This window comes from Tenrec ecaudatus, chromosome 7, assembly GCF_050624435.1.
Source record: "Tenrec ecaudatus isolate mTenEca1 chromosome 7, mTenEca1.hap1, whole genome shotgun sequence".
Lineage (NCBI taxonomy): Eukaryota > Metazoa > Chordata > Mammalia > Afrosoricida > Tenrecidae > Tenrec > Tenrec ecaudatus.
In genome coordinates, this window is record NC_134536.1 from 165,670,487 (window position 1) to 165,696,206 (window position 25,720).

The following is a 25,720-nucleotide window of genomic DNA, read 5'->3' on the forward strand; positions in this document are numbered from 1 at the left end:
ATAATATTAATAGTGTTTTGCTGCACCTTGCACTTTTAACATAGTGGACTCTACAGGGGTTGACAGATGACAGATCTATGTGGCTGGACATTGGCTGAATGGATGTTTTGGGGAGCCCAAGGGGGTAACCTAAATACCAGATTTTTTTCAGATAGATGTATTTAAATTGTTTTACAAAACAACCTTGTCACCTTCACAGTGCTCTCAATCACACAGCACATTTGTCAGATCTGCGATTCCCTTCTTGGAAACATTTTCCACTCATGTGTTTGGATGGCTGATGGCACCGCCCTTACTTTCCCTTCACCTCTTCTGTGTGGGCACATGGCTGTCCTTCCGTGTCCCTCTGCACTCGCAGAAACAGAAAGAAGTTGCAGGGAGTGAGGTCAGGTGTGTGGGGCAGGAGAGGCATGCTGTTTTTTGCCCAAAGCTGGCACACTGAGATGGCTGCGTGAACAAGTATATCTGGTGGCAAAACCAGCCCGTCTGCCACAAATGAAGCCTTTTGTGTCTCACACTGTTACCCAATCTTTTCAGAACCTCTGACTAGAAAGCTTGATAAACATCTGACCTGGTCGAACTCACTACGAGACAGTCGACATTTTTGTAGTTGTTTGGGAAGTTGACAGATGTCCAGAATGAGGTTTGTCATCAATTGACATTTCACCTTTTTTGAAACAAGAAAAACACTCGTACACTTGAGTTTTTCCCAAAGCACTGTCCTTGTAAGCTGTGTTCAACATCACAGTTTCCGTGGCATTTCTTTCAGCAGGAAACACAACTTCACAGCCACATGCTGTTCTCTTAAATTGGCCATCACCAAAATAATAATAACTTATAAATTATCAAGGGTTCATGGGGGAGGAGGGAGCAGGGAGGGAGAAGAAAAATGAGGAGCTGATATCAAGGGATCAAATAGAAAGCAAATGTTTGAGAATTATGAGGGAAACAAATATACAAAAGTGCTTTCACAATGGATGGATGTATGGATTGTGATAAGAGTTGTATGAGCACCCCAATAAAATGATTTTTAAAAAATTGGCCATCACAAAAAACAAGGTTTGAGTGAAACTGTTTTTCCAAAAAAATTTACTGTGACCAGAGAACCTTCCCAGGCAATGCCACTGGGTGCACTACCTCAGAGTGAGCTGCTTGTTGTTTGCCTTGCCTAAGAGGAAAAATGCATACTATGAAAGCTGTCTGTTTTGGTTTGGGGGGGAGTACCTCTCGTATACATTCCTATATTTGCACATTACACACACAGACATGTGTGCAGTGAAACTGAGAGCTGGAACTGCTTTGTTCACTCTGTCAGTGTAAATATTTGTGTTCTCTAACAAGCTTCTCCCTTACACGGATTCTGACTTTCTCAGGTTTGACTGTGCTGTTTTGTTAGGTCCTGTCGAGTGGGAGCTCACTGAGAGTGACCCGTGTACAACAGGACAAAACGTTGCCCAGTCCTTGTGCCACCCTCACAGCTGTTGTTAGGATTGCGCCATTGTGACAGACCCCCAGTCCATCCTGTCCAGGGCCGCCTCCTTCCCACGGCCTCTCTGCTGTATCCAGCACGGATGATGTCCTTCGCCAGGGACTGGTCTTTCTTGTTACATGAGGCAGATCTTACAATCTGTGGTTCCAGAGAGCATCTGGCTGCACCTTGCTCAAGACAGATTTATTATTCCTTTTGGCAGTCCAGCATACTTCCAACATTCTTTGCCGGCCCCGTCATTCAAATGCATCAGTTCTTCTTTCTCCCATTTTCAGGGTCCAACTTTCACATGCACACAAGACCACTGAAAATACCATGGCTCGGGTCATTTGCGCCTTAGTCCTTAAAGGAACATCTTTGCTTTTCAACACTTGAAGGAGGTCTTGTGCAGCAGATTGACCCAAAGCCATGTGCCATTTTATCTATTTTTGGAGAAAAATCTTTAGGGCTTTATTTCATAAGAAACTGGAAATGTACGTGATATATGGAAAAGACAGTGAGAGCATTAATATAGTTAAAAAAGGCTGTTCTGATGGGGTATTTTGGCAATATATCATCAGGTAAAACTTGATTTTGAGTATCATAAATTTGGCGGTATTTCAGCACATATTCAGGTTTTTTCTTTTGAGTTAACCTTAAGCTATGTAATGTAATAAAAGTGACATTTAAATATGGTTATGTTCCAACATGAAAACACGTGTTCATTTTAAAACCTTTCACCTGTTTCATCCTTAGAAAATCAAACAACTAAAAAGGGAATTCTTATCACTAAGGATACCACATCCTTCATTACAAATTTTTTTTACACATTATGAAAAGAATCTACTAAAAACAAGCTCACTTCACTGCCATCAAGTCAATCCAAACTCCTAGCGGTCCTGAAGGACAGGACCAGAACTGCCCTTGTCCGTGACCAAGACTAAATCTTTACAGGTGTAGACAGTCTCATCTTTGTGTCCCACCGAGTGGCTGGTGGTCTCGAATTGCTAACCTTGCAGTTAGGAGCCCAACACATAACCCACTGTGCCACCAGGGCTCTTTTAACAAAGGGTCTTAGAGTCTTTATAGACCACGGAGTCCGTGCTACCTCTTTCTCCCCGAAGCCAACACAAGCCAGGTGACGACGCTTACTGTTCTCTGCCTTTTCAGAGGGTGCATACGATATTTGGGCAGCTACCTGAATTTTAAAAATCTCTTAAAACAGAGAACGAGGAAGACAAATTACATTTCTTTACTAACATAGAGAAAGTGGGGAAACTGAAGAACGCCTTCGGTCGGCATCACCGTTGCACCGCGTCTTCCTGGCTCCTGACCTTGCGCGCCCTCTGTTTCAGTGAGTACGGCTTTGCCGAGAAGGTGGTCGAGGGGATGTTCATCGTCGTTAATTCCATCACCATCAAGATTCACTCCAAGGCCTTCCACGCCTCTTTTGAGTTGTGGCAGCTCCAGGGCTACAGCGTCAACCCCGGCTGGCAGCAGAGTGACCTCCGCCTCACGCGAATCACTGACCCCCACCGTGGAGAGGTGAGGGGCCTGGCAGTGGGGTGGGGGAGAAGGAGGAAGGGTTTCAAAGTAGGACTAACTTCTTCAAGGCTATTTCTGCCAGTCGGGGCATTTTCTTGAGTGCTCCCGCATTCCTAGGCACTCAGAATCCCCCTGCCCAGTGGAGGCGACTCCATCACTTCCTCTGTTAAGGGTCTTTGGTCCTGTGCCTCCTGTGCTGAGATCCCAACTGAGTCTTGGCTTTGCCAGTCTTTTGGCCGTGAGCTTCCTGCTTCTAGGGTAATGTCATCCACAGCATTAAGGGATATTCCTGTCGTTTCCTTGCAGGTTTTAACATTTAAGGAAATAACTTGGCAAACTCTTAGAATTGAAGCCGATGCCACAGACAGCGGTGATCAGGACCCAGTCACCACTCCGCTGAGGCTCATTACCAACCAAGGCAGGATCCAAATAGCCCTCAAGAGAAGAGTGAGTGTGACCTCTGACCTCATGGAAACGACCAGTTTTTTATTTTCGCACACAGCCTGGGACTTGGGACTGCCTGATTTTAAAACTTGTTAGTGACTTCTGGAATGGTCATTGAAAGGTCAGGGCTGCCAGTCAGGCTGCAGTGGAGCAACGATGAAACATACAGCTTTCCTCTAGTTCCCCGCCAACACCACCACCCCCTCCTTTATCATGAACCCGGTTGTACCTTACAAATCTGGCTAGACCAGAGCATGTTCACTGGTACAGATAGGAACTGGAAACACAGGGAAGCCAGTACAGATAAACCCCTCAGGACCAGTGGTGAGAGTGGCGATACTGGGAGGGTGGAGGGAAGGCGGGGTAGAAATGGGGAACAGATCACAAGGATCTACATATAACCCCTTCCCTGGAGGACGGATAACAGAAAAGTGTGTGAAGAGAGATGTCAGACAGTGTAAGACATGCCAAAATAATAACTTATAAATTATCAAGGGTTCATGAGGGAAGGGGGTCAAGGAGGGAGGGGGAAACATGAGGAGCTGATACCAAGGGCTCCAGTAGAAAGCAAATGCTTTGAGAAGGATGAGGGCAACACATGTACAAATGTGCCTGACATGTGGATGGATGTCTGGACTGTGCTACGAGTTGCACGAGCCCCCAGTAAAATGAATAAGAAAACAAAAGACAGGCCAGGGCTGCAATCTCATGTTGCACAGCATCCAGCAGTGGGAGCGCATTTCAATTTTGAAAACCAGTTTCCCCAGATACAGGGCTGCTGACAGACACCTAGCTGTTGACTATTGCTGCTGCTTTCTGCTCATAGGAAATATTAACAGTTTCCAAAGAAATTGCTTCTCTAAGCCATCAAACCCAGGGACAAGGGAAGGGAGCAACAAGTGATCTAAAATAGATGGTGAGGAGCGTGTAGAATGCCTGGTGGAGTTTGATCAAGTGCAGTGTAGCTGAGAGGAATTACTGCAACCCGAATGCAAGCCAAAATTGATAGTGGGACAAGAGGAAAGTAAAAGGAAATAGAGGGAAGAACTAGGAGGCAAAGGACACTTTCAGAGGTATAAATACAGGTACGCACATTTGTAAATATATATAATGATAGGGATACAGGTCTATGCACATGTATTTACATGTTAAGTATTGCAGTAGCAGACGGACCGTGGACCTCCACTCAAGTGCCCCCCCAATGCAAGAACACTTGGTTCTAATACCCTGGCATTCATGCTGCTCACCTTCCCGACACAAGATCTCTGAAGACAAAGTGGGCACATAAGCACACGTGGTGAAGAAAGCTGATGGTGAAGCTACAGTGTCTGGGGTCTTAAAGGCTTGAAAGTAAACAAGTGGCCATCTAGCTGGGAAGCAACAAAGTCCACATGGAAGAAGCACACCAGCCGGTGCGATCACGAGGTGTCAGGTATTAGGATCAAGTGTAAGGCATCGGAAGACTCAAAACAAACAATCATATCAATGTGAATGAGGGGAGGAGCAGAGTGGAAACCAAAGCCCATCTGTAGACAGTTGGACATCCTGTCGCAGTAGGGTCACAAGGAAAGGAAAGGCCAGCCAGGGTGCAGTATAGCACAGATAAACACACAAGATTCCTCTAGTTCTTTAATGCTTCTCCTCCACTCCCCACTCACTATCATGACCCCGGTTCGACCTGACAAATCCAGCCAGACCAGACCATGTACGTGGGTACAGGTAAGAGCTGGGAACACAGGAATCCAGGCCGGATAAACCCCTTAGGAACAGTAATGGGAGTTGAGATCCCATGAGGGTAGGGGAGTTGGGGGGAGAAAAGGGGCAATGATCACAATGATCCACATGCAACGCCCCTTCCATGGGGATGAACAACAGGAACATGGGTGAAGGGAGACAGTGGACGGTGTAAGATATGAAAATAATAATTCTAAATTTATCAAGGGTTCATGAGGGAGGGAGTGGGGAGGGAAGAAACGAGCTGATATCAAGGGCTCAAGTAGAAAGAAAATGTTTTGAAAAGGATGATGGCAACACGCGTATAAATGTGCTTGACACACTGAGTGTATGGATTGTTAAAAGAGCTGTAAGAGCCCCCAATAAAATGATTTATTAAAATTAAAGAAGAAATTGGTCTCTGAAGTGTTTGCTACTTTCCTATACTGGGAGTTGGAAAGCTGTCTCTGAAAGGTCTTGGGCGGCAGTGACGTAGAGAGGTTGAACTGGTGTCAGGTCATGGGCCCCCATGTTCTTTCTCTGTTGGTCCCCTCAGACCAAAGACTGCAACGTGGTCGCCTCCAAGCTCATGTTCCTGTTGGACGACCTGCTCTGGGTGCTGACGGACTCGCAGCTCAAGGCCATGATGAAGTACGCAGAGTCGCTGAGTGAGGCCATGGAGAAGTCAGCCCAGCAAAGAAAGAGCCTGGCCCCCGAGCCTGTACAGGTCAGAGGCCAAACGCGCTTGGTGGGGCTAGAGAGATGGCGGGCAGGCCAGGCCTCATGAGTGCCAACGTGGGTGGATTCTGGTGCCTCTGTCGGGTAAGCGCTGGACTGCTAATTGCAAGGTTGGGGCCTCAAACCCACCAGCTACTCCACAGGAAAGCGATGAGACTCCGCTCCCATACAGATTTGCAAAGGCTCATAAAGGACAGACGCGATGGCAGTGAGTTCGTTTTGTCTTGTGTGACTCTTCATTGGGGGAGTTTTCCCTTGCTGTGTGTGCGCGCAGGCTTTGCCTGCGCCTTCTCTGCCTTGTTCCCTTGTTTTGTGCATTTAGTGTATTGCGTTTACAATGCCTGCTGCCACTGCAGAAACAAGTGCAGCTGCGCACACGTCAGCCTCTTACTCCCTGGGGCCCTCAGTGACTTACACCTGGAGCACTGGGCTGCCATTGCAGGGGCTCAGAGGAGAGGCAGCTGATTGCCCAGACTGAGGGAGCGGTAGGTGTTGAGCGCAGACTTTCTAGAGGAGTCTCTCAGCACTGTCAGCTGAGTGAGACCTCGGAGGGTTGGTTCAAACCTTGGGCACGTGCTCTGGCAGTTATTAGAACAGCCATACAGGCGGTCTTTAGGTTTTGGACAGCCGGTATACATATGACCTGTAGTTATAAGCCAACTCATTGTAAGCTACTATATTAAAAATTCCAGGTCTGCAGTGGTTCATAGGGACAGACAAGGGCTACTTCATGGTGCGCTTCAAAATATTCTTTCTACTGTATCATGCTAAAGATGTTTTCATCTCTCTGGAAGTGTTTCTATCATGTCTGTATGCATAGGAAAGTACCCTGTGTACTATACAGATGAGCTTTACTTAATGTCCATCTGGGCAATGTCCACTGCATATGTGCCCGTAGTCCCATAGGGCTATAATGGAGTTCAGAAATCCTAATGGGCGTGGGATCTAGCGGACATCCGGTGCTCGGCATGGCGATCCCTTCTGTCTCTCACCAGCTGTCCCCGTGCCACGTCTGCCCCTGCCCTTCGGCTGCCTGTCCTGTCACACTTGCCTCATGCAGGGACCATGCAGGCATCACAAGAGAGTCTAAGGAGGCTGCCTCTCCGAGGCTCTGCCCTCCTCAGCCTAGGTGGCTTGTGGGTGATGCCCCGGGCTGCTTTTGTGGCCACAGCTGCCTTATCGTCCAGACGATGGAGGGAGGAAGAGCCTGAAAGGAGGCCGAGGTGGAGGAGAGGCAGATGGGGCTGGAAGGGTTTAAAACTCATGGCGGAGGATGGCAGGGAGGAAGGAAGGGAAGGGAACAGGTGGCAAGGCCGGGGAGGTGGTGAGTGGAGGGTGGGCAGGGGCCGTGTGTGGCTCTTAGAGACCAGGCAGTGACCACACAGGACTGGTCGCAGCACCGCTGTTTCTGTGAGGGCTCTCAACTCAGTGGTGGCAGTGTGGGCCCTGGACCCGACTGTGACCGTCTTGCACAACTCTCCCCTAGATCATGTTGTTTGCACAATGCCCAAATCACATCATGTCCTATTTCTTTGAACATGCCGTGAGGTTACGTGATAAGACAACGTGTGACTGACAGTCCACCTGTCGTGACGTACAGACGATTCAGCCTCAGGACAGACTTCGGAAGAAGCCTCATTCTAACCCAGAGACTGTGGGTGTTGAGGCTCTGGGGAGTTTGTGCAGATGTTTGAGCAGGAAGGAGCAGCTTGTCCTCAGGCTGGACTAAAGCTTCACGACAGCCTGCCAGCAAGCGTCTCAGGGTCTGCACCTCTTGTTTCTCTCTGTCCACGCAGATCACCCCGCCAGCTCCCAGTGCCCAGCAGTCGTGGGCCCATGCGTTTGGTGGCAGCCAGGGCGGCAGCAGCCGCCTCAGCCAGTACTTTGAAAAGTATGACGTGAAGGAGTCCTCCTATCATCTGCTCATCTCTCGCTTGGACCTGCACGTTTGCGACGACAGCCAGTTCCGAGAGCCAGGTATCCTGGGAGGCCTGCTGTGGGCCTGGGCAGTCCACAGCCCTCATCTCTGCTCTGGGCCAAGCTTGGAGAACAGGCTTTCGTCCAGTGCCCCCCAGCCCTTTAGCTGGCATCCTCAGCCATAGGCATTTCCTGGGCCTGAGCCCTTCCTGTGAGTATGAGGCAGTGGTCTCCGGCCATCAGAGGGAGGTGTCAGCCTTGCTCCAAGACCCCGTCAATCAGAATCTACACAGAAAGCCCACGCCAGGTTGACTGTTCTTTCTCTTGTTTGCCTCTAGTACTTGTCATGCATGGAGAGGCACTGGTGTAAACCTTTAGGAAAGTAACTTCACCTGTAGGAAACCTCAGCCTGTTCAGATTCCGAGTCAAGCATGTGTGCTCTTATCAAGCAAGGAAGTTACATGGTGGTGTTGGTGTGCTTTTCCACTCATGAAGCCTGTATTACCCACACATCTACATGTATGCACAGTGAAAAAGGTAATAGGCTCATTTATTTTCTTCATGAGCCTTGAGGAACTCACTTAACCTCTTTGAGTTTCCTCGTTTGTGAAATTGAGTTACCATCTCCGTCCTTCACCTCAGGCTGGTGTCGGGTGCGCTGGGATAAAAGACTGCAGGCGGAGGGCCTCTGTGGCAGACCTCGCTGTCTAGAGTAGCGTGCCTCTGCCGCTGTGGTCTGTTTTTTCTTCCTGTCTTCAGTCTGGGTTCCCGCTTTAGTCCTCGCTGCCACAGCTCTTGGTTTCAGCATCTGTCCTTGTAGGACATGTTTTTCTTGCTGCCTATCTTCTCAGAAGGTTGTGCTTGCTTCTTAATGAGAAATAGATTCGGTGTTTGGGGGGAACTGCCTGTTCTTATCTTCCCGGGACAGCAAACAGAACTGCCTGTCCTGCTGGGAGGTTCCGTGGTGTTGAAGTGACTGGACCCTCTCTGAACCTCCCACCACTCGGAGAGGACAAGCAGCAACGATAGGATACGGTTGCTGTGTGCGCTCTGGAAATGAATTACGTTGAGAAATTCTTTGCTGAAACAATTCTTGTATTTGATTATTTCTTCCAAGTGTTCCCATAAAGGATTTTATTTGTTCAAGTCTTCGGATGTTGTTATTGTGGTTAGGCGCCATTGAGTTGATTCCAATCAGAGTGACCCTGTGTACATTAGAGCAAACGCTGCCTGCCCCTGCGCCGTCTCGGCCCTGCAGAATCACTGTCCTGGCGGAGCCCACTGTGTCAGTCCAGCTCTTGGAAGCTCTGCCTCTCTCTCACTGAGGTCCTTTTCCAGGAGCTGGTCTCTCCCGACAACCTGTCCAGAGTCTGTGAGAGGAAGTCCCGCCACCCGTGGCTCAGAGGAGCAGTCTGGCGACACTTCTTCCAGGACGGGTTTGTCGGTTCTTTTGGCAGTCTATGGTACTTTCGGTGTTCTTCACCAGTGCTGTCATTCAAATGCACCAATCCTCCTGAGCATTCTCCCTGGCTCAATGTCCGGCTTTCACACCCACACGAGGCTTGGGTCAGGCACCCTCTGTCCTCAAAGTGACATCGTGCTCGTCGACACTTTAGAGACGTCTTTGGCAGCGGCAAATGCAAATATGCCCTTCGATTTCTTCTTCTTTTTAAAATCCTTTCGTTGGGAGCTCCTACAGATGTCATAACATTCCATAGTTCCATCACCTCAGGCACTATCGTACAATTGCCACCACAGTTTCAAAACACTTTCTTTCTTTCATTTTGAACTCTGATATCAGCTCCCCTTTATGCCCTCCCACCCTGCCTCCCCCGGAACCCGTACTGTATTGTATTCTTCGCTGTATCTTCCAGATCCAGTCACACGCAGCTCTGTTGTCGGATCCCACCGAGTGGGGTCATAGTCATCAGTGCCCTCAGCTCCTACTCCCCCTCCCCCTCCCCTTCCCCTTCCAGTATGCTCAGGGGACACTTAATCCTGCTCCTCTTTCCGAAGGGTTATCTGTCTGGGCTTTCAAGCACCAAACAATCTTGTATATGCAAATGAATACATACAAATCTAACGTGATTGAGATAAAATAAAAATCTTAACAGTAGAGGGAGGATATATTAAAGAACTGACTTCTTGTCTGTTAATTTCATGAGTATTGTTTGTGAATGCAAGCAAAATGAAATCCTTGCTTAACTTCAGTATTTTCTCCGTTTATCATGATGGGTTTATCTATTGGTCCAATTGCGAGGATTTGTATTTTCTTTACGCTGAGTCCTAGTGGCTTCTGCATTGGGCTGCTAACTACAAGGTCAGTACTAACAGCATTAGGGGAGAAAGATGAGACTTTTTGCTTCAGTAAAGATTTTTAAAAATCATTTTATTGGGGGCTCGTACAACTCTGTATCACAATCCATACATACAACCGTTGTGTCAAGCACATTTTTACATTTGTTGCAATCCTCATTCTCAAGACATTTTCTTTCTACTTGAGCCCTTGATATCAGCTCCTCATTTTCCCCTCCCTCCCCGCTCCCCTTTCCCCATGAGCGCTTAATAATTTATAAATTATTATTATTTTGTCATATCTTGCACCGTCCAACGTCTCCCTTTACCCACTTTTCTGTTGTCCATTCCCCAGGGAGGAGGTTGTGTGTAGATCCTTGTAATCGGTTCCCCCTTTCCACCCTACCTTCGCTGCAGTAAAGATTTACAGCCTTGGAAATCCAAAGGGGGAAATTCTACTCTGCCGTGTAGGGTCACTGTGAGTCAGCATCGACACCATGGCAGTGAGTTTTAAGTTAAATTGAGTTGCAAATCATCTTGAAGGCTGCCATCTAGTCGGACACTGTGTTCTTCTTCATCTACTCCCCACACAGATTGAATGAACATGTTGAAAGCACACAACCGCGACCACGCCTTCCCTCACCTTAAATCGCACAATGTTCTCTTCTCTGTTGAACGACTGCCGGTCTGTGCCACGTCCCACATGAGCACACCTAGATGTGCTGGGATTGCCGTTCTCTACAATGTAGCCCATAGTTTCTGAGCCACACAGTCGAATGCCCGTGTATACTCGATAACGCACAAGTAAACATCTTTCTGGTATTCGCTGCTTCCAGCCATGCTCCATCTGATGTCAGCAGTGATGTTCATCATTCCACTTCCTCTTCTGAAACCAGCTTGATTGCTGGCCGCTGTGTTGATGAACTGAGCAAAAGCTTACGTGGATGTGATATTAATGAGATTGTTCTATAATTTCCACACGCTATTGGACGCTTTTCTTTGGAATGGGCACAGATAAGGCTCTCTCCCAGGCACTTGGCCTGGGAGCTGTCGTTCCGCTGTCTCTGCACGGGTGAGTGAGTGCCTCTGCTTGCTGAACCATTTCAAGTGGTGTTCTGTCAACCCTGCACCGCCTTGTGTTATTGCTGCTGCTGTGATGTCTGCAGTGCCGCGTGGGCTTCTTTTTTCAGCGGCACTGGTTCTTGAGCTTGTGCTGCTTCTCAAAATGGCTGGAGGTCGCCCGTCTCCTTGGGTACAGTGGTTGCACGTCTTCCTTCCACCCTCCTGGATGCTTCTTGCGTCCGTCAGTGGTGTGCTCGGGGGCGGTTCCCACACAGTGCACAACGGAATGGAGCACTGCTTGGTCCTGGGCCACCCTCACAATGGTTTTTATAGCCGAACCCTTCATATTACAACTTGAGACTTGAATTAGTTTCTTCAATTCCTTTTTTAAAAGAATCATTTTATTGGGGGCTCGAACAACTCTTATCACAACCCATCCCTCCATCCATTGTGTCAAGCACATTTGCACATTTGTTGCCATCATCATTCTCAAAACATTTTCTATTTGAGCCCTTGGTATCAGCTCCTCATTTTCCCCCTCCCTCCCCCAACTTCCCTTTATCATGAACCCTTGATAATTTATAAATTATATTTTTTCATGTCTTGCCCTATCCAATGTCTCCCTTCACCCACTTTTCTGTTGTCCGTCCCCCAGGGAGGGGGTTATATATATATATATCGTTGGGATCAGTTTCCATCCCCCCCCCGCATCCCCCCACTTTCCCCTCCCCCCCCTAGTATCGCTACTCTCATTATTGATCCTGAGAGGTTTGTCCTGGATTCCCTGTGTTTCCAGCTCTTTTCTGTACCAGTGTACATCCTCTGGTCTAGCCATATTTGTAAGGTGGAATTGGGATCATGATAGTGGGGGAGAGGAAGCATTAAAGAACTAGAGGAAAGTTGTATGTTTCATCAGTGCTATACTGCACCCTGACTGGCTTGTTTCCTCCCCGAGACCCTTCTGTAAGGGGATGTCCAGTTGCCTACAGATGGGCTTTGGGTCCCCACTCCATACTCCCCCTCATTTACAATGATATGATTCTTTGTTCTTTTGTGCCTGTAAATAGTTCATCTGTTTGTTGACCTTTAGGAGTGTTTTCTGATCGAGAGCCACGCCCTGGTCCCAAAGTCTATTTTTTGGTATTTCCTGGGGACTTCATTGCTCTGTTCCCCTTGCTGTTCTGTTGCATGCCCTTAGTGTTTCGCCTCAGTGTGGTGGGGTCAGTTCGGGCACAGTGCCCACACTGTGTCTCAGTGTTGTCCCCCGTAGGGCTATGGTCAATGAGGGATGTCGTGTCTCATAGTGGGCCCTGCGATATGGTCCTCTCTGTGCTTTGGCTACTCTGAGCGGGAATATCGTCCTCAAGGCTTGGTGGGCCAGGATGTGCTCCACTCTCCCTCCCTCCCCCTTCATTTGCTCCCATGTGCTCTGATCAGACTTGTCCCTCTCCCTGAGCTGCAGCTTCAGTGCTGTCCCTTTTTCTTCAGTTCTTTCAGCCTAAGATAAACTGAGTGGGCTGCTCCTCCCTCCCTCTCTAACTTCAACTGTGTGCACACGTCATTGTACTACTCTACTGTGGTCTTCTCGCCCTGCCTTCTGAGATCCTCTGTTCGGCTCATTTACTTCATCCGTCTTCCATCTGTAACCTTCCAGGTTTGAATGAATAAGAATACATTGAGAGCTGCTGGAGGGAGCTGTGGTACTTTCCTCCTCAGGTCTCAAGAAGTTCAAAATCGATTCTTACCCAAGGCAGCTTTATTGAGATGCACTCCTCCACCCATTTAGAGTATATGGTTCAGGACTCTGTAGTCTCTTAGTAGGGCTGTGTAAGCATAACCACAAGCTGATTCAGAACCGTTTTTGTCTCACTCTGAAAGATACCCTGTGCTCATCAGCTGCCTGCTCCTCCTCATTTTGCCCTCCCTTCAGCCGTAAACATGAACCCACTGCCAATGACACTCGTACTTGTTCCCGTCGCGTAGAGTGGAGGCGGCCCTGTGTTCTCCGGAGCCTATAAGTCGTTATGGGATCAGGCAGTGTCCTCTTCCTCCTGCTGAGCGGCTGGTGAGTTCCAGCTGCTGTCTTTGGGCTCGCCGCCCACCTGTGTGCCACTCGGGATCCTTCTCCAAGCAGTCACGCACACTCCTTGTCTTGATACTTGCCTTTTCTGGACCCTGAACATCGGTTCGTGGTGGGATATATATATATAGTTTTCATTGCTCTCTGAAACCTAACCATACCTGGCAGAGTTTATCTTCTCTTTCACTGAGTTTTCTTGGTGTCACATCAGCAGCATTACACGAAGTTCATAGAGGACGCACACTCTGTACGTAAGATGTGGCTGGAGTCGCCTGTGCATGCCTGTGGGCTATCGTTGGCTTCTTTCTGAGTGCTGTTCATATTTGAGCCTCAGTACTTTTGTAAGCTGGGCTTTGAGAATTGTGCTAGTTTATATTTTATTGTTTCAACAAAAGTTTATTCAGTCCATAATTAATCAAATGCCGAGGAGACAAATGTTGACACTGTTTGAATTAATATCTAGCAGCTAGTTTAGTTATTTTCTCATATCAAGCAAAAGTTAAAGTCACTAAATAATGTAAAAAGAAAATAATTTTAAATTTTCATTTGTGTTTTTCTGAAGGTAATTTGAATCATTTCAAAATACTTATTTCTAAAATTGCTCTTTTACAAGTAAAACGGGGCACATTTAAAATTTAAGTAAATAATAGCCAGGTAGCATTTTGTAGATAGGGCTGTTATGATTTGGAACTGACTCTTCCTCAGCTAACAGTAACAAGTAAGTATAGTGCACAAAAGTTTCCCAGCAAATATAGTCATACAGATACATAGTAATAGCTTTAAGTTGAAGCACTTTCAGTATGGATTACACTTCAACAGAAAAACAGAAGTTCTCACAAGTAGACTGACAAGTAATAAATCCCATAATAAATGGAGAAAAGATGGACAGAGTCAAGTATTCATTTAATTTCTCTTAATTGAAGTGGCAATCAAGAAATAAAACTACATATTACATTGGGAAAATCTGCTGCAAGAAATTATGTAAAGAAAAAAATTATGTAGTGTGGGAGAAAAGTTGCCTGGAGGACTGAGGCGTGCTGGACCAAGCCAAGGTACTCCCAACCACCCCGTGGGCCTGTGCGGGCTGGACGCGCATCGGGAAGAGACGTTGTCACAGCAGCCCCGAGCTCATCAGAATCAAGGGCGGCGGGGAGCCATGGTCTCACAAACTTCGGATGGGTTATATGGGGGACCAGCCCCTGGGGGAGGACGTCCTGCTTGGTGAAATCGAGGTCAGCATAGAAGCAGAAGCCTCCTTGAGCTCGACTGACACGCTGGCTGCCATGAGGGCTTCAGCATGGGAACATGGCGCAGGCTCGGGGGAGTGTCTTGTCCGTTGTACGTCTGGTTGCTGTGCGTGGGCAACAGCTGGAAGGCAAGCAGCAGCAGCGTCTGCATCCACGTCAGCACCAACACCGTGTCGTCATCTGGTGGGCAACAAGGTGGAAGTGCACAACAGGGTGGGCCACATGACACACATGTACATACACACGTAGTCTTTACTCTCCAAGTTCTTCTCCTCTAGTTGCCAAAATGGGAGAGAGACATAAAGTTGATGCATTTTGTAAGAATGTCATTTAAAAAATATAAATTCAAGGTAAATAAAATGTCATTTTCACTTCTTGCTAGAAATTCCAGTTTTTCCTGCCATATATTTTTATTTTGTAATCCCCGTGTTAGTCTGAGTACTTTAGAGAAACAAATTCACAGAACCTCATATATAAGAGAGTGTTACCTAAAGGGTAAGTGCACATCAAGAAAACATCCCAACTCAGTGCTGCCCAAGCCCACGAGTCCAGCATTAGCCCTTATGTTCAATACCAGTCCACAAAGTCCTCCTCCATCTCACAGAACACACACTATAATGTCGAATTCAGGAGGAAGACCGAATCTGAGCATGTAAGCATCTCAGCACTGGCAGGGGTCTCCACACGGCTGCTCCAGTATCCAGGGCTGCATCGGGATAGGTCCATGTGGCTCCTCTTCAGGGATGTCTTGCAGGAAGTGAGCCTTGCCAGCTGAAGCAGGGAACTGGCTAAGGCAGCTGCACCCTGGTGCGACCATCACAAAGCAAGAGACCTGAGAACTAGAAAGGCGAGGCTCACCGAGCCATTTATTCCTCTGCCCTTCAATTAACCCCACACGTGTTTATCAGCCAGGTTGGTACAATAAGCTACCTCATCCCCCATCTTTGCAATATGTTTAGTGTTTTGGTACTTGGCCCCATAGGTAATGATTACCTAAGATCACAGTAAACAAGTGTGGAAACAGTATTTCACTTCCTCTTTCTACACGGGAGGAGGAGAGTCCAACCCTATAGAATCCTAAGGCTGGTTGCCACAGGCAGACAGGTTAAGCTTGCCTCCACCTGTCTTTGCCCATGCTGACAGACAGTGCCTCCCACAGCCTTCTACTCCGCTGATTCAGTGATCTGCCGCAGTGGCCTTGCACAAGTCGGACAGCACTCACAATTATGGGGGCTTAGTAGGGAAGTGAACAGTTGCCACCAGCCAGGATTAGAAAACTCAGGATACAGGCATTAGCCAGCAGCCACATCTCTCTGTCACATGGCCCCTTGGCCTCGGCTTCCATGGGCCAGGAAGCCCGTCTGTAGCTCTGTCCCACAGTCTCATCATCTTGGGCTGCTCCTCTGCTCTGTCTCCTGGTCTCCTTGCCGCAGCCTCCCGGTCTCACCGTGGCATGGCCTCCACCACTTCAGGCAGGGATTTCAGATGTGCCTCCTTGGTGACTCGTCTTCCTTGATGACCCTAGGAGTCTCCCTCTTTCTGAGAGACTGGCCCCCAGGAGGACTGCCCAGTGCCCCCATGGTGGCTGGGTTTCTTTGTTAACGCCTGCCGTGGGTTGCTCACGTGCGTCTTTCTCTTACAGGTGTCTCTGCAAACAGACTGATGGGTGGTGCCATGCAGCTGACCTTCCGCAGGATGGCATTTGACTATTACCCCTTCCACTGGGCAGGTAGGGGATTCTGAAGGAGGACTCTTCCAGCTTGACCCCAGGGAAGGAAGAAAGCCCTGCGCTTACCCCAGGCTGTTCAGGAGGAAGGTGCCCGCCGAGGCAGCATGTATTTGGAGAACTGAAAATACAGTTTCTCAAGAGGGCAACGAGGGAAGTAGTGAGGGGGAGATGTTGCTGCTGAGTCTCTCTCTGCCCCTTGTTTCTGCTCGGGCCACTCTGCAGTAGTCTGCAACCAAAGGCGGCAGCAGCTGGCTGTCAGGGAGCCTTGCAGGAAGTCACATGCGGGACCCTGCAGTCTGCCACTTTGCTCCGCTCGAAGACGTCTGCGTTAGGGGTGAAGGGTTAGATTCTACGTTCGACTCTACGGGCAGAAAACAGGCTACTCCATCGTGTTCATCATGCATCAAGTTTGTGCTTGTTTCTCCCCCCTCCCCAGGTGAAAGCTGCAGACACTGGGTGAGATACTGTGAAGCCATGGAGACCCGAGGCCAGTGGGCCCGAAACCTGGTTATGGAGTTTCAGAGTGAAATGGAGAAGTGGCACGAGGAGATGGGGCTCAAAGCCCCCTGGCACCTGGGGGGCGACGCGCCCTTCCGGAGGAAGGCAGGTCCGTTCCTAGCAGCTGGAGCCCTCCTGCTGCTAGCCAGCCTCTGCGCGTTCACGCCTCACTAACCCGTGGCAGTGCGGTGGGCTAGCGCATCCTCCCAGTCTTATCCTGTGGAGAGACATCAGCGGCTCTTCTTCACCCGGCGCTTTTCATCCCCGCACCTAGCCAGCATGGTGCAGGGAAGCTGGCGCCCTCGCTCCTCAGGAGGCCAGTGCCGGGGGCTTAGGGAGAGCGTTGTGTTTGGCTCCATCCAATTGCTAGACAGTGTTAGACCCTGTCTTCTACATACCACGCTGAGGACCTGGCGATGGTACTGCTGACCGTTCTGTTGATTATAAAAGCTGAACGTGCCTCATTGTCATTTTCCCTCCTTCCTGTTTTTGTGTAGACTCTCTCTCTAGTCCTCGAAAGAGCCCCCTTGAAAGAAGTCCCTCTCAGGGCCAACAGGTTGCCTTTGGGCCCCCGGCATGGAACCGGTTACGCTCCAGCTGCCTGGTTGTACGGGTGGACGACCTGGACATCCACCAGGTGAGGAGCCCAGGACTTGGGGAACCATGATTGGAAAGGGGTGGAGTGTAAGACAACTGGAACAACTGTGGAATCCGGAAGCTGTCTGCTCGTCCCCCCTCCCCCCCCACACACATACTTCTGAGGGGACTGATGACTTGGTTTGTTTCCTCCTGAGCATGTCTGCTGAGATCAGGACTTAAGAATTTCTTTGAATGTCCGACTACAAACCTTCCACTGCAGAAAGCATCTGGTGGGGAGTGTTAGGCAGGTGTGAGAAGGCCTGGAATATGTGTGAGACGCTCTAAGTGTCCCTGTGGCAGACTTAGGGAGAAGCCTTTAAACCAGGGGTCCTCAAGCTTTTTTAATGGGGCCAGTTCACTGTCCCTCAGACCCATTGGAGGGCCGGACTATAGTTTAAAAAAAAAAAAACTATGAACAACAAAAAAACCGAACAAATTCCTATGCACACTGCACATATCTTATTTTGAAGTAAAAGGATAAACAGGGCAAAAACACCCGGCAGGCCAGATAAATGTCCTTGGTGGGCCGCATGTGGCCCGCGGGCCGTAGTTTGAGGACGCCCGCTTTAAACTGTTCCTCACAGAAAATGGAGTTCACCTCAAGTGCTGAGTAACTTGTGATTCTGCTTAGGTCTCCACAGCTGGACAGCCCAGTAAGAAACCATCTACACTTCTTTCCTGCAGTCGGAAGCTCCACAACCTGCCCACTCAGGTGTCTGCCATTCACATCGAGTTTACAGAGTATTACTTCCCAGACAGCCAGGTGCTTCCAGGTAAGCCCTGACGGCTCACGCCTCACTCTCCAGCTCACGCCCTCCGCCTTTCTCAGCCTCGGGCCCATGTTGCAACGTTTTGTTTGGAGGATTTTTCATTGTTTGAGTTCGTTGAGCACACATCTATCAAAAACTCTGTCCTGTGTAGCTGTGTGCTTTTAAAGAGAAAATGAGGGTGTGTGTAGCTGCGGCTTTATATACATGGTGATTCTCTCTTCCTCCGCTTTCTAGTTCCCTGTCCCAATCTCTACATTCAGCTAAACGGCCTGACATTTACGATGGATCCTGTCAGCTTGCTCTGGGGAAACTTCTTTTGCCTGGATCTGTATCGCAGCTTGGAGCAGTTCAAAGCTATCTACAAGCTGGAAGACTCAACCCAGAAAGATGAGCACCTGGACATCCGACTGGATGCCTTCCGGTTGAAGGTAGGGGGAGGGCGGTTTCCTTGCCTGGCGAAGAGCACGCCCAGGCTTAGCTCTGGTGACAGCAGTACGCAGCAGCTTCACGGCCCAGCGGTGTGCTGCGTGCGCGTTCATGGTGCTACTCAGGTGAGCATCCTGAATTTCATTTCCTTTTCTCTCTCAAGATGAGCTTCCCTCTGGAGAAAAGAGAGCAGGCCGGGCTGCATCGTCCCCAGACTCTTGCCATGTCTGCATCTGGCATGACCGCCACCAACACTCGCCACGCTCTGCACTGTAGCTGTCCAGACCTCCAGAGCCTCTTCCGGGGCTTTGCTGCTACCGAGTTCTTCCATTCCAGCCACGTCCGTTTCCCCAAGGTCCCAGGGGGCTTCAGCCTCCTGCACATGCTTTTCTTGCACCACGCCTTCCAGCTGGACTCTCGCCTCCCTCCCCAGAGGCCCAGGGCCTCCCAGGACCTCTGGTCCATCCACTTCACCCAGATCTCCTTGGACTTTGAGGGCACAGAGCACTTCAAAGGGCGTACCTTGAGTTTTGTGGCCCCCTTCCCCCTGTCCGTTTGGGCCTGCCTGCCGCGCCGCTGGCAGCAAGCCCAGGCCCGGAAGCGCCTCCTGGCTGCAGAGGGGAGGCTGAAGCCGTCAGCCAGCTTTGGCAGTCCTGTCCATTCCGAGGCCCTGGTCCCTGAGGCTGGGTCCCATCAGCGATCGAGGACTGAGCAAGACTTGAAAAGCCTCTCAGGACTCCCGGGAGTCCTGGGGATGCTGCGGGAAGGCAGAGGTGGTGGCGACAGCAAGGGCCCTCTGTCGGGGCTGGAGGATGCAGCTGACGTCCACGTGCTGGTCCAGTCCCCTGCCCAGGTCCACGTGAGCCTCGACCACTACCAGTACCTGGCTCTGCTCCGCCTGAAGGAGGAGTTGCAGGGTCTTCAGGAGCAGCTGACAAAGGATGCGGAGGCCGTGACGGGGACGCCCCTGCAGGACCAGACGGCCTGCATTGGAGTCCTCTTCCCCAGTGCCGAAGTGGCTCTGCTCCTGCCCCCTGCCCCCAGGCCAGCTGAGGCGGACTCTGCCGGGTCAGACACCACCAGCCTCCTAGACTCGGAGCCCTCTCCTTCGGAGGGCAGGGAGCTGAAGTCGGACGCCTCCTCAGACCAGGGCCCCGAGAGCCCAGAGAAGGTGTTGGAGGACAGTAGTCTTGAAAACTTGCCTGGAGCCCAGGATGAGCCAGCACTTCATCCCAGTAACGGCAAACTGCAGGACTCGGACTCGGGCTCGCTCGCCCAGCAGCAGGTCCGACAGGGCCACGAGGCAGTCGAGTCCCTCCAGGCCAAGAGGCTCAGCCAGGCCCGAGCGTCCAGCTCACCAGCAGCGGCGAAGCCCCCGACTGGCAGAGAAACTGCTGTGAATGGGCAGGGCGACCTCCTCCCCTTGAAGAACATTGAAGGGGAGCTGTCAAATGCTATTCACATGACCCAGGATGCCACCAAGGAGGCCCTGCACGCCACCATGGACCTCACCAAGGAAGCCGTGGCGCTGACAAAGGATGCCTTCAGTCTCGGCAAAGACCGCATGGCCTCCACCATGCACAAGATGCTGTCGCTGCCCCCAGCCAAGTGAGTGGCCCTGTGTCTCCTTCAGGCGCCCCGCCCTTCCCTGCGAGCCGGGCTTGGGCCTCCTGCCCTGTGGCGTGAGGAGCACCATGCAGCCGTTCTTCCCTGGGTTTTCAGAGGTGTGGTCACGCTCCATAGAGGAGGACGCAGGCTTCCATAGTTGGAGAGTGCATTTTTAGGACCGAATCCAAGTCTGTGGTGAGGGAAAGCCAGGAATTGCAGTAAAGGCACCCCGAGCCCCAGGGACGTATTTCTGCCTCCATCTCCCGTAGCCCATTTGGGCAGCGTTCTAGTCTGCAGTTACTGTTGCCAGGAATCAAGTTATCACCATAGTTGATGCAGATGTTCTATATCTGACTAATCCTGCCGGGCTCAGTGTCATATTTTACACTCTTTCTTAAAAGTCATTTTATTGGGCTCATACAACTCTTATCACAATCCATCCATCCAACCATTGTGTCAAGCACATTTGTACATTTGTTACCCTCATCATTCTCAAAACATTTGCTTTCTACTTGAGCCCTTGGTATCAGCTCCTCATTTTTCCCCTCCCTTCCCGCTCCCTGCCTCACATGAACCAGTGATAATTTACAAATTATTATTATTTTGTCCTACCTTACACTGTCCTATGTCTCCCTTCACCCACTTTTCTGTTGTCTGTCCCCCAGGGAGGAGGCCACATGTAGATCCTTGTAATTGATTCCCCTTTCGTACCCCATCTTCCGTCTACCTTCCTGGTATCACCACTCTCAGCACTGGTTCTGAAGGGATCATCTGTCCTGGATTCCCTATGTTTCTAGTTCCTACCTGGACCAGTGTACATCTTGTGGGCTTTAGGTTCCCAATCTGCAGTCCCCTTTTTTCACAATGATATGGTTTTTTGTTCTTTGATCCCTGGTACCTGATTCCTTCGACACCTTGTGATCTCACAGGCTGGTGTGCTTCTTCCATGTGGACTTTGTTGCTTCTGAGCTAGATGGCCACTTGTTACCTTCAAACCTTTAAGACCCCAGACACTATATCTTTTGATAGCCGGGCACCATCAGCTTTTTTCACCACATTTGCTTATGCGCCCATTTGTCCTCAGCAATTGTGTTGGGAAGGTGAGCATCATGAAATGCCAGTTTAACAGAACAAAGTGTTCTTGCATTGAGGGAGTACTTGAGTAGGGGCCCAATGTCCATCTGCTACCTTAATACTAAACCTATAAATATATGCACATAGATCTATTTCCCCATTCTCATATATATACATGTCTGTATTTAGATCTCTATAAATGCCCTTTGACTCTTAGTTCTTTCCTCTATTATCTTTTACTTTCCTCCTGTCCTGCTATCATGCTCAGCCTTCATTTGGGTTTCTGTAATTCAGTAATTCAGTTACATTGCCCTTGATCAAGCCCTACCAGGCCTCTTACATCCTCCTCGCCAATGTTTTTGGATCCCTTGTTTCCTTGTCCCTGGGTTGGTTAACACACCTTCCTTCCCCCAACCCCTCTCCCACATCCCCCGAAACATATTTTATGCTCTTCCGTGGGCCTTCACGTTGTATTTTGTGGGATTGGATTCCCACGGCAGCCCGAGGAGAGAGCTATAGGTATTGGTATCCTCCATTTGTAACGGGAGAAGTGGGCTTCAGGTGAGCCCGTGGAGCCTTTGCAGCATGTAAGTCGGTGAGCGAGGGCTGCCCTGAGGGGCCTCCACCAGGAAGAGCCGTGTGCTGGTTCGGAAGTAGAAAGTGAGAGGAGCGTGGGCAGCAGGGTGGACAGGTGGGGATTTCCTACGCATGCCCGGGGCTTCAGGAAAGGTCACGAGGACAAGGGCTGTGGCATGAAAGCTTTTCTCTTGAACAAGTCTGAGCAACTGGTGTGCTAGTGCCTGTGAGGCTCAGATGCCTCGGGGGAAGAATGGGGGAGAACGTAGACGCTGACAGATAGACTCACACTTGTTCGGTGCCGTCGAGTCTCTTCCGACTGGAACTGACCTTGTGCCCTGCATCATCTTCACAGCTGTCCCTGTGTTTGAGCCCATTGGGCAGCCACGGTGTCCAGCCAGCCTCGCACAGGGTCTTCTTTCTGGCTGGCCCTCCACCAAGCAGGATGGAAGCGGTCCCTCCTGACACACGCCCAGGCTCATGTGCTGCCGCTCCAAAGAGCGTGCTGGCTGCACTTGCAACGTAGAGGCCTTTTCTTCCCCTTTTCCTGGCAGTCCGTGGTGTAGTCAACACTGCTGCCGCCATGGTAACTCAAAGGCATCCAGTTTTCTTCGGCATTCCTTTGTCGTCGTTCCGCTTTTACACGCGTCTGAGTGCTTTCTAGGTACCAAGGACTGTTTGAGACACAAATATCAGCGCATTAAATTCTTGTAAGTGCCCGATGAAGGCAGGGACAGATGAAGCCAGGGACTTGGTTCAGATTACACAGCCTGACTGTCTAACCCACTGGAGGGGGATGAATAGGCGAATGGTAACTGAATGGATACACTGGATGGTGTAAGACAAGACCAAAAAGCCTCCGTGTGTGTGTACCTATCTATCTATCTATCTATCTATCTATCTATCTATCTATCTATCTATCTATCTATCTATCTATCTATCTAGATAATAGAGTAATAAGGGTTCCTGGCGGGGTGGTGTAGGGTGGGGGAGGGAGAGGATAATAAAGGGGAGCTGATATCAGAGAGTTCAAGAAGAAAGAAAATGTTTTGAAACCAAGCGTGGCAGTGATTGTACAATTATGCTTGCTCTAATGGAATTATGGATTGTTACAACATCTGCAAGAGCTCCCAATAAGACGATTAAAAAAAGATTACACAGCCTGTGAGTGGTGGGACGAGGATTTAGAGCCTGGGCGCCCAGTCATTAAGTGGGGCTCCCTTCTCAAGGGGGAGAGGATCGAGGGAGATGGGAAAAGAGAGAAGAGGTGTGTGCCTGGTGCAAGCTCCCTTTTAACATGAATAGCGACTCCCGACTGTTCGGCCAGTGGCTGCCGTCTCAGCCCTCCTTCGGGGCTATTGCTCAGCAGGCCTTCCTGAGCGGCCGGGGCAGTGCTCAGGTACTTGCCCGTCTCTGAGCGAGTCTCCGCTCTCTCCTTGCTGCTCTCTTCTTCCTTCTGTCCTATCCAAGTAAACATGCCCGGCCAGAGCCGGGCTGTCCGTTTCCCAGGCCTTTCTGCTCTTGCGGAAAGTCCCCTTGAGAAACTCACGGGGCAGGTCTCCCCTGCCCTATGGAGAGGGTGCGATGAGTTGGAGGGGCTCGATGGCAGAAGAGTCTCCTGCAGAGATTTATGGTCTCGGAAACCCAGAGGAGCAGTTCCTCGCTGTCCTTCAGGGTCACCGTGAGTTGGAATCAACTTGATGGCAGTGTTTTGTTGGCAAGCCTATTTTTTAAGTATAAGAATGACTTGTGTTCCTTATATCGACAATGTAGAAACGACAAGACTAAAGAAGAACATCTTAAGAATCACTGAGATCACCACTATTTATATTTGGGTCTGTTTTCTTCCAATTTTTGTGCATATACATTGATGTGCACATGTGAATATGTCTACATACTAATAGGATGTGCACAAATGTCATTTAAAAATGGGATCATATGATTTGTATCATGGGTATTTCTCCATCTCCTAGGTGTTTGAATACATGGTTTTAAATTGCACGCCATAGTCAAGCAGATGGATGTACCACGATTTATCCAACAGTCCACAATTGGGTTCATTTAGTCTGTTCCTGGGTGTTCTCATATAGAACTCGTGCTGTGTCCAATGCCCTTGTTTTTGTGAACATCCCCCTCTTTGGGTATATTGTGCATAACTGCATCTTGAGAATAAAAGGTAGAGGTGGGGACTATTGGGCCACGCTGTCTGCCCAAGTTTCCGAAAGTTCACATCACACTATCCTTTTGAATACTGTCTCTCTCACTCGGTTATTGATCCCATCTTATTTCTGCTGAAGTCTGTATTTCCAGTTGTGATTGTCCTATCCCTGGTCTGTAGTTAAAACTGGCTATAGCGCCATGTGGAGCTCCTAGGGCCCCTTTGCACCCCACTGTCATGAAACCACATTCTTTGCCCCTGTTCATTGAGTGTCGTCATTCTCTGGCTCAGCCAGCTTTCTTCCATTTTTAGCGTGCTGTCTGACCCCCTCCCCCTGTGGACGGTAGGTCGTGTCTGTGGACAGAAGAGGTGCTGAGGAACTAGTTGAGGAAGTAGTTGAGGTGTCAGGCATGGACTCCAGGGCAGCAGGTGGCGCTGTGGTCTGGGTGTGGAATGGCCCTGATGAAGAGCCTGGCGTGAAAGCAGTGTTATGCAGTTTGAGATGCTGCAGTAAGAGGACCCGGAGACACCAATGGGTGAGGGAGAAAAAGGCCCCATCCCCTTCTAAAAGTGGGTGTTCGCTGGAGCCCCAGTTTTTTTAAAAATAAATCCAGCTCTTACAACAATCCATACATTGAGTGTATCAAGCACATTTGTACATACGTTGCCACCATCCTTTCCACACGTTTTCTTTCTCCCCGAGCCTTTTGTATCAGCTCCTCTCTTTTTTTGGGTGGCGTGAACTGGCTGGAGGTGGGAACAAGCATGGCTCCTAAGCCACACGAGTGTGTGTGCTTTTGTTAAACAGGGACCCCCTGGCCAAGATGGACGAGGGGATGGCCACGCCTGTGAGCGGAGGAGCCGCCCGGCTCCGCTTTTTCTCCATGAAGAGGACCATGTCCCAGCAGTCATTTGATGGTGTCTCGTTGGACAGCAGTGGCCCCGAAGACCGGATTTCAGTGGACAGCGATGGCAGTGAGGGCTTTGTGATGCTCTTGGAGTCTGGTAAGTGGAAGCGAGCCAGGCAGGGCTGCCGCCGAAACTCCAGACTCCATACGATCGAGCCACTGCTGACTCATAGTGACCCCTGTGAGTTTCTGAGACTGGAACTGTTTACAGGAGAGAAATCTCAGTCTTTGTCCAGAGCTGCTGCTGGTGGTTTCAAGCTGTTGACCATGTGGATTGCAGCCCAACACCTTAGCCATTCCACCACCAGGGCTCCTTGGGCAGGGCTGCAGAAATCCAGGAAGAGCCCTCCTGCTCCCTTTATTCAGACCAGCAAGATTGAAAAGGAGCCAATAATTGGTAAAATAGAGGTTTTATTAAACACTTCCCCCTCCCCACCATCATTACCCCCAAAAAAGAAATGTTAATGGATCTGTGGCTCTGGCTTTATCCTCCATTTAGTAGATTATTGGTTAGCTCACGACTTTTGTCACAAGAAGAGACTTGGCGTACTGGTTATGTATTGGGCCAGTTAACTACAAGGTCAGCAGTTTAAAACCACCAAGAACTGCAGGAGAAAGACAGGGCCTTTCTGCTCTTGCGGAAAGTCCCCTTGAGAAACTCGCGGGGCAGGTCTCCCCTGCCCTATGGAGAGGGTGCGATGAGTTGGAGGGGCTCCTGCAGAGATTTATAGTCTCGGAAACCCAGAGGAGCAGTTCTTCGCTGTCTTCAGGGTCACCTTGAGTTGGAATCAACTTGATGGCAGTGTTGTTTGTTTTGTTAAAGCG

At 49.7% G+C, this 25,720-nt stretch overlaps 1 protein-coding gene across 1 annotated transcript in view; it reads left to right on the plus strand.

The window, feature by feature from the left end:
- The window catches only part of BLTP3A (bridge-like lipid transfer protein family member 3A), an 86,494-nt gene that overhangs the window by 51,848 nt on the left and 8,926 nt on the right, over nt 1–25,720 (plus strand). Inside the window, exons 5-15 of the mRNA XM_075555502.1 lie at nt 2,824–3,013; nt 3,320–3,460; nt 5,727–5,897; nt 7,705–7,885; nt 16,152–16,238; nt 16,675–16,845; nt 17,234–17,373; nt 18,007–18,148; nt 18,380–18,573; nt 18,735–20,179; nt 24,796–24,992. Coding sequence (XP_075411617.1) covers nt 2,824–3,013; nt 3,320–3,460; nt 5,727–5,897; nt 7,705–7,885; nt 16,152–16,238; nt 16,675–16,845; nt 17,234–17,373; nt 18,007–18,148; nt 18,380–18,573; nt 18,735–20,179; nt 24,796–24,992 — 3,059 coding nt within the window. The remainder of the gene's footprint in view (nt 1–2,823; nt 3,014–3,319; nt 3,461–5,726; nt 5,898–7,704; nt 7,886–16,151; nt 16,239–16,674; nt 16,846–17,233; nt 17,374–18,006; nt 18,149–18,379; nt 18,574–18,734; nt 20,180–24,795; nt 24,993–25,720) is intronic.